This window comes from Calidris pugnax, unplaced genomic scaffold (assembly GCF_001431845.1).
Source record: "Calidris pugnax isolate Ruff unplaced genomic scaffold, ASM143184v1 scaffold135, whole genome shotgun sequence".
NCBI classification, from domain to species: domain Eukaryota; kingdom Metazoa; phylum Chordata; class Aves; order Charadriiformes; family Scolopacidae; genus Calidris; species Calidris pugnax.
The window spans coordinates 309287-316788 of record NW_015090961.1 but is presented as its reverse complement, the minus strand read 5'-3'; the positions used below and the strand labels follow the sequence as shown (position 1 = coordinate 316788).

Sequence of the window (7502 nt, the reverse complement as noted above, 5' to 3'; positions counted from 1 at the left end):
CCTCATAGTAAAAAATTTCTTCCTGAGATCTAATCTGAATCTTTTTTCTTCCAGTTTAAAACCGTTTCCCCTTGTCCTATCATTACCCTTCCTGGCAAAGAGTCCCTCCCCAGCTCTTCTATAGCCACCCTTCAGGTATTGAAAGGCCGCTATAAGGTCTCCCTGGAGCCTTCTCTTCTCCAGGCTGAACAATCCCAGCTCCCTCAGCCTGTCTTCATAGGAGAGGTGCTCCATTCCAGTTGTGGCCTCCCCAGTGCAGAGCAGAGGGGGAGAATGACCTCCCTCCACCTCCTGGCCACACTCTTGATACCTTGCTCCCTTCAGGTCACAGCTCCCTGCCAGACTCCTGTCTGGGGCTCTGCGTTATCTCACCTCTCCTCCCGTGCCCGGCTGGCGGTGGGATGAAGGGCGGATGTAAATCCCAGTACGTGCTGGTTTGTCTGTCGCAAATCCATCGGCCTTTCTGCTTTTTATGGGACACCATCTATAAGGAAATACTTGGTGACCTTTGATCCAAGCAACAAGCGTCGCTGGAAACTACCTGAAACTCCACCTGTGGGTGACAAACCAGGGCAGTGGGTGACACTGAGCGGAAATGAAACGGGTAAGTGTGGAGGGAAAACTGCCCCATCAGAAATGCGGGATATTATTCCGTGTCCACGGGCCTGGTACATTCTGCTGCATCCATAGAGAGGTTGGTGCTGGTCTCTTCTCACAGGTAATTAGTGACAGAACGAGAGGGAACGGCTTCAAGCTCCAACAGGGCAGGTTTAGATTGAACATTAGGAAAGAATTTTTCACCGAAAGAGTGGTCGGGCATTGGAACAGGCTGCCCAGGGAGGGGGTGGAGTCCCCATCCCTGGCTGTGTTTAAGGGCCATTTAGATGCAGTGCTGAGGGACATGGTGTAGGGGAGGACTTTGTAGAGTAGGGGAGATGGTTGGACTCGATGATCCCAAGGGTCTCTTCCAACCTAGACGATTCTATGATTCTATGATCCAGGTTTGGAGCCGTTCCCTGCTGAGGGCCTGCTCCACATCCCAGCTGTGACAGGGGTGGATAAGCCACCTCGGGGAAGCATTTGGGAGCTGCTGGGTTGAGGAGAGGTGGGGGCTCCGTTCCCGGCTGCCTCAGGGAAGGACGGAGCGGTCCCGGGAGCAGCAGCGCCCGTCGCTGTGACACCCCCTGCCCTGATCCACAGCAGCTTGTACAACACTCAGCAGATGCTCTGCAGCACCTTCTCCTTGGCGGGGTCACCAGGCTGCAGGGCTGAGGGTTTCAATTAACATGTTCCACTGCCTTATTTCTAACATGATTCCATCAGCAGATCCCTCCACAGAGGCGGTGCTTCACTGTATCGGGGCTTGTGCAGGTGAAGGGAACCCGGGTGGCCTTGGTGTTCCCCTCCCTGCCCGCGGGCTCTCCATGGCCACTTAGAGCAGCTCGTGTGGTGCGTTGTTTTTTTTTTTATAAAAAAGAGACATATTTATTTAAAACAAAACACTCGGCCAAGGGGCAATCGTGGGCGTGTTAACCAGATAAACTGAAAAAAAAACCAAACAACAACAAAACAAAACAGGAAAAGGGAGTGGGGGAGGCCCGTCCCCGGACCCCCAGCCGGCGGGGGGGCTGGCGGATCCCCCGGCGCCGTGTTCTCGCCCCGGTGGGGCTGTCGCCGCCGCCACCGCCGCCTCTAGAACTCGAAGGTGCCGAAGTGAGCGGCGCGGCCGCCGGCCTTGGGCTGCGGCTTGTACCCGATGCGGTCATTGATCATCTGCTCCCGGCTCTTGTGGTCAGCGCCCAGCGCCATGGCCGCCGCCGCCGCCTCCTCGCCGGCCGCCGCCACCTCCGCCTCCTCCCGCTGCTTCTTGCGGCTCTGCGGGGCAAAGGGGCCGCGTCAGGCCGCCGCCGCCGCCGGACGGGGGATCACCGACCCTCCGGGGGCGGCCGCGGCCGGTCCCGCTCGCACCTCCAGGTCCTTCCGGATGCTCTCGAACTCCTCGATGTCGTCCAGCTTCAGCTCCAGCCGCGTCGGCTTCCGCCGCAGCATCGCCGCCGCCCCGCCTCAGCCGCCGCCGCCGCTCGGGGCCGAGCGCCACTAGGCCGCACCTCCCAGCATACCCCTCTCCCCGCGCCACACCTCCCGGCGTGCCCCGCGCGTCCTGCCGCTGGGGGGCACTGCATCTCCCGGCGTGCCCCACGCCCCCCGCTCTGACACACCTCCCGGCGTGCCCCGCGCGTCTTGCCGCTAGCGGGCACTGCATCTCCCGGCGTGCCTCGCGCCCGTCCGCTCTGACACATCTCCCGGCGTGCCTTGCGCGCCCTGCCGCTAGCGGGCACTGCATCTCCCGGCGTGCCCCGCGGCTCCCCTCACTCAGCGGCACCTCCCGGCGTGCCTCGCGTGCCCCGGAAGTGGTCGTGAGGCGGCGGGGCTCGTTAACGGCGCGGTTGGTCCCGTTCCCCCCCTGCCTGCTCTGCTGCCATGGCCTCCGTCCGGGCACCGGCGGCGCGCGGTGGCGCCCGCCCCGCCGTGCGGGCCCCCGCACCTGCGGAGGGTTGGGGGGGGGGCGACTCCGGGCCCGTTACCTGCGCGGGGGTGGTACCGGCCCGCCGGCCCCCAGGAGCGGGGAGAGGCCGGGGGCCGAGCCGGGGGCTCGCCTTAGCTTTGGGGCACGTTGGGGTTCACCGTGGCGGAGAGGCCCCGGTGGGGGGAGGCGCCTCGGTGACACCAGAGTCATTCAAAGGCCCGCGACCGGAGCACTTGGCGCTTTTCACGCGTTTTTACGGAATCCTTTGTTTTTTCTTGGAAAGTTGGTTGTAACGCTCCTCTGCTGGGAGGAAGGAGCTGTTCGCCTTTCGTCTCCCTGGGCTCTCCAGCGGGGGCACTGCGAGCTGGCGGGTGGCGTCGCTCCTGCCTGTCCTGAGGCTTGTTCAGCGGGATTGAGAAAAGCTTCATCTTCTAAAGTTTGGGTTTTTTTTTTAAATCAAAACCCCAGAGCCTTAAAAAGAAGTCCGAGCAGATAATAAAGAAACAGAAGATGAAACGGTCTAAACTAAGGAAGTTATTTAAGATGGCATTTTACTTTTGTTCTTTGCACTTGGTACGCAGCCCTATTGTCCAGGATTAACCCCTCACGTACAATCTCGGGGTCTCCCCATGACGTACGTGCTCACTCGCTGTAGCAGAGCGGTTCTTTCTTGCACCACCCGGCCCGCCGGCCCCCAGGAGCCGGGAGAGGCCGCGGGCCGAGCCGGGGGCTCGCCTTAGCTTTGGGGCACGTTGGGGTTCACCGTGGCGGAGAGGCCCCGGTGGGGGGAGGCGCCTCGGTGACACCAGAGTCATTCAAAGGCCCGCGACCGGAGCACTGGGCGCTTTTCACGCGTTTTTACGGAATCCTTTGGTTTTTCTTGGAAAGTTGGTTGTAACGCTCCTCTGCTGGGAGGAAGGAGCTGTTCGCCTTTCGTCTCCCTGGGCTCTCCAGCGGGGGCACTGCGAGCTGGCGGGTGGCGTCGCTCCTGCCTGTCCTGAGGCTTGTTCAGCAGGATTAAGAAAAGTTTCATCTTCTAAAGTTTGGGGTTTTTTTTAAAATCAAAACCCCAGAGCCTTAAAAAGGAGGTCCGAGCAGATAATAAAGAAACAGAAGATGAAACGGTCTAAACTAAGGAAGTTATTTAAGATGGCATTTTACTTTTGTTCTTTGCACTTGGGACGTAGCCCTATTGTCCAGGATTAACCCCTCGTGTACAATCTCGGGGTCTCCCCATGACGTACGTGCTCACTCACTGCAGCAGAGCGGTGCTTTCCTGCACCACCAGGCTGTTCATTCTCTCTTTTTGAGCCAAACCACTAAAAGTTCTCTTTACCTCCCAGGCCACAAAGAGCAAACCTGCAGAGGAGGGCGATGCACCCCCGCCCAAGAGAGCCCCCATCTTCTATGGCAGTTTGGAAGAGAAGGAGAGGGAGCGTCTGGCAAAAGGCGAATCGGGGCTGCTGGGAAAGGAGGGGATGAAGGCTGCGATGGAGGCTGGCAACATCAACATCAGCAGTGGTGAGAATGTTTAACCACTTTTATTTTTTTTCCCATTTCGCTCTGGAATGTGACGCTTTCAAAAGTCTTTTGATCAACGCTTGAGCCTAATTTAAAGTGAAAAATGTCGCCTGGGCTGATGGCTCTTTGTTGGGATCCTCCTGTTGGATCTTGTGCCCGGTTGTTTTCAATCCGATGGTTTTGTTTTCTGTTCAGGTGAGGTCTTTGACCTGGAGGACCACATGAGCGAGCGGCAGGCGGAGGTGCTGGCGGAGTTTGAGCGCAGGAAGAGAGCCCGGCAGATCAACGTGTCCACTGATGACTCGGAAGTGAAAGCCTGTTTGCGAGCCCTCGGGGAGCCCATCACGCTCTTTGGAGAAGGTCCTGCAGAAAGGAGGGAGAGGTGCTGTGTCTGCCCTGACTGTTCAGGGAATCGGGGAATTGTCAGAGTTGGAAGGGATCTCTAGAGCCCATCCAGTCCCACTCCCCTGCCAAAGCAGGGCTGCCCAGAGCAAAGCACTCAGGAGCATCCAGGCGGGGCTTGAAGATCTCCAGAGAAGGGGACTCCACTCCCTCCCTGGGCAGCCTCTGCCAGGGCTCTGCCACCCTCACCCCAAACAAGTTCTTCCTCCCATTGCAGTGGAACTTCCCATGGTCCAGCTTGTGCCCGTTGCCCCTCGTCCTGTCACTGGGAACCACTGGAAAGAGTCCGGCTCCATCCTCCTTCAACCCCCCCTCTAGACACTTGGAAGCATGAAGAAGGTCTCCCCTCAGCCTTCTCTTCTCCAGGCTCAAGAGCCCCAGCTCTCTCAGCCTTTCCTCAGCAGGGAGATGCTCCAATCCCTCCATCATCTCTGGTGCCCTACGCTGGACTCTCTCCAGCAGTTCCCTGTCCCTCTTGAACTGGGGAGCCCAGCACTGGAGGCAGGATTCCAGTTGTGGCCTCCCCAGTGCAGAGCAGAGGGGGAGAATGACCTCCCTCCACCTCCTGGCCACACTCTGCCCTACGCAGCCCAGGATCCCACTTACCCTCTTGGCCACAAGGGCACATTGCTGGCCCATGGATAGTTTACTCTTGTTTGATAAACTCTCAGCTTACCCAATTCCTGACATTTTCCTTGCAGTCGAGGTGCAGCACGTGCTGGCAGTCAGTCACGCTTCGTTACGCTGCAGCAAGAACGCTGAGGCAGAAAGAATGGCAGATGGGGGTTATTTGTCAGGTTCTCTAAGAGTTCACTGAGTGAATATGCCTTAAATGTTTTTCTTTCTAGATTAAGAAATATCCTTTCGGTGGTTGGCACAGATGCATTAAAAAAGACCAGGAAAGATGACGACAGGTCAAAAAAATCCAAAGAAGAGGTAAAGGCCTCTCTTGGTCTCTCCGTGCTGCGGGAGATATGTGTGATGCTCTTTGAGATGCCTTATTTGGACATTCTCTTCTATGTCCAGGAGTTCTGGTTTTGATCATTCTGTGGATTCTTATGTCATCCTCTGGGCTCCTTCTGTGTTGCCCATTTTAGCAAAACTGGCAGTTTGTTACCTTAATCAGGAGCGTTAAGCCTGGCCTGTAGTGCAGGTCAAAGTGAGCGCTGTGTGCAGCAGATAGACAGGAGATGGGACATTTGGACTCTTCGTTAGTGTAGCAGGTCCTTCCTTGTTTGTCTTCCTACTTGGGGAAAAAATAATAAGTTCCTGCTACTGCATCTCTTTCTGCCTGTGACGCTGCCTTCTTTCTGCCTCTCCTTTCTCTTTTCTGAGTCCAAATTTTCCTTACTAGTTTGGGGGGTTGCTATAAGAAATAAGGAATATTTTTGCGGCTCTGGGCTTTCTTGTTAGTGGGTGATGGGTAGGAAGGGAGGGGGTATAATCATCAGCTCTATGTCCTTAAATGAAATGAGTTGGTGTTCAATGGGAGTGTTCTTGAATGAAATGGCAACGTGTCAGGATCTGGCCTGTAGGGCAGAGAGTTTGACTTTTCTCTCTTAATTCCTTTTTCTGGGGCTTATAGTTACACAAAATGCCCTTAAAAAGAGGCCTTAACACAGCAACATTTAAGAGCAGATGCTGTGGTGGCACTTAGGTACTAAGGAGAGGTCATCTAAGGTACCTGAATGAAAGAGCAGCATCACATTAGTTTTTTCTTTGTTTTTGTTTTTTTTTTCTTACAGTATCAGCAAACCTGGTACCACGAAGGACCACGCAGTCTGAAAACGGCGAGGCTGTGGCTTGCGAACTACTCCCTCCCCAGGTGAGATGAAACAGCGAGTGGAGGAGGGAGACACAGCCTTTTTAAAATCTGGCCGCTAATCCCACTCCTTTCCTGCACAACGCGGGGAATTTGAGATCAAAGGAACGGGGAACACAGAATCACAGAATCTTCTAGGTTGGAAGGGACCTTAAAGATCATCTTGTCCAACTGTCAACCCAACTGACAAAAATAGACACCCACACAACAAACAAGGAGCATCATCACTAAACCAGACCTCCCAGCACTACATCAACCCGGCTTTTGAACACCTCCAGGGATGGGGCCTCAACCACCTCCCTGGGCAGCCCATTCCAATGCCTGAGAACCCTTTCAGTGAAAAAATTTTTCCTAATATCCAGCCTGACCCTCCCCTGGGGCAACTTGAGGCCATTTCCTCTTGTCCTGTCACCTGTGACTTGGGAGAAGAGACCGACCCCCACCTCTCTACACCCTCCTTTCAGGGAGTTGGAGAGAGCAACACCCACTGGTAGGCGAGACTGGTGAGCTTAGGGCTTGAGTTCTCAGTGACCGACTGTAGCATTAGCCCAGTTTGGGGGAAGAAGAGGGGGAAAAACCGGTTTCCACGACAGGGCAGGAAAAATGCAGGGCCTTGTTACTCCATCTTTCCTCTCCACAGGGCAGCGAAGCGGTTAGAAGAAGCCCGGCTGCTCAAAGAGATTCCAGAGGCGACCAGGACATCGCAGAGACAGGAGCTACACAAATCCCTGCGAGTAGGTGTTGGCAGCACCTCAGCTGCTGTGTTTAAAACTTTGCTGATTTCCCAAGAGAGAGCTGCCCAGAAGTGTCATTTTCTGCACGGGTCACCTGTTGGAAAGCTCTGCTTTTCCTCTCTTTCCCTAGGATACGCATAAAGCATGTTCTAGCTCTTTTCCCAGTGATTGAGAGATGTACCTTAGTTGTTATAGAATCATAGAATCACAGAATTGCCCAGGCTGGAAGGGACCTCCAAAGGCCATCTAGTCCGACCCCCCCGCAGTCAGCAGGGACACCCCCAACTAGACCAGGTTGCCCAGGGCCTCGTCGAGCCTCCCCTTGAATATCTCCAGGGATGGGGCCTCAACCACCTCCCTGGGCAGCCCATCCCAATGGCTGAGAACCCTTTCAGGGAAAAAATTTTTCCTAATATCCAGCCTGAACCTCCCCTGGGGCAACTTGAGGCCATTTCCTCTTGTCCTGTCACCTGTGACTTGGGAGAAGAGACCGACC

The 7502-nt window shown here is 55.7% G+C and overlaps 2 protein-coding genes across 2 annotated transcripts in view; one reads left to right on the top strand and one right to left on the bottom strand.

The window, feature by feature from the left end:
* Positions 1-1507: 1507 nt before the first annotated feature.
* Positions 1508-2118, bottom strand: CDC26 (cell division cycle 26). Its single transcript, XM_014952400.1, has 2 exons — positions 1969-2118; positions 1508-1875 (listed from the first exon to the last, which is right to left on the bottom strand). Exons 1-2 carry the CDS (start codon positions 2047-2049, stop codon positions 1693-1695), a joined length of 264 nt encoding a protein of 87 aa, XP_014807886.1. The 5' UTR covers positions 2050-2118; the 3' UTR covers positions 1508-1692.
* Positions 2119-2412: 294 nt separating this feature from the next.
* Positions 2413-7502, top strand: part of PRPF4 (pre-mRNA processing factor 4) — a 24675-nt gene continuing 19585 nt past the window's right edge. The window contains exons 1-6 of the mRNA XM_014952401.1: positions 2413-2554; positions 3872-4048; positions 4244-4430; positions 5299-5386; positions 6196-6275; positions 6913-7006. Coding sequence (XP_014807887.1) covers positions 2482-2554; positions 3872-4048; positions 4244-4430; positions 5299-5386; positions 6196-6275; positions 6913-7006 — 699 coding nt within the window. The 5' untranslated portion in view covers positions 2413-2481. The remainder of the gene's footprint in view (positions 2555-3871; positions 4049-4243; positions 4431-5298; positions 5387-6195; positions 6276-6912; positions 7007-7502) is intronic.

What these genes read in the sequence shown, in the direction of transcription:
- CDC26 (XM_014952400.1), bottom strand. Translation starts at nt 2,049, where the DNA reads ATGCTGCGGCGGAAGCCGACGCGGCTGGAGCTGAAGCTGGACGACATC. An exon ending in GCATCCGGAAGGACCTGGAG is followed by an intron (nt 1,876 to 1,968) that starts GTGCGAGCGGGA and finishes TTTGCCCCGCAG; the next exon opens with AGCCGCAAGAAGCAGCGGGA.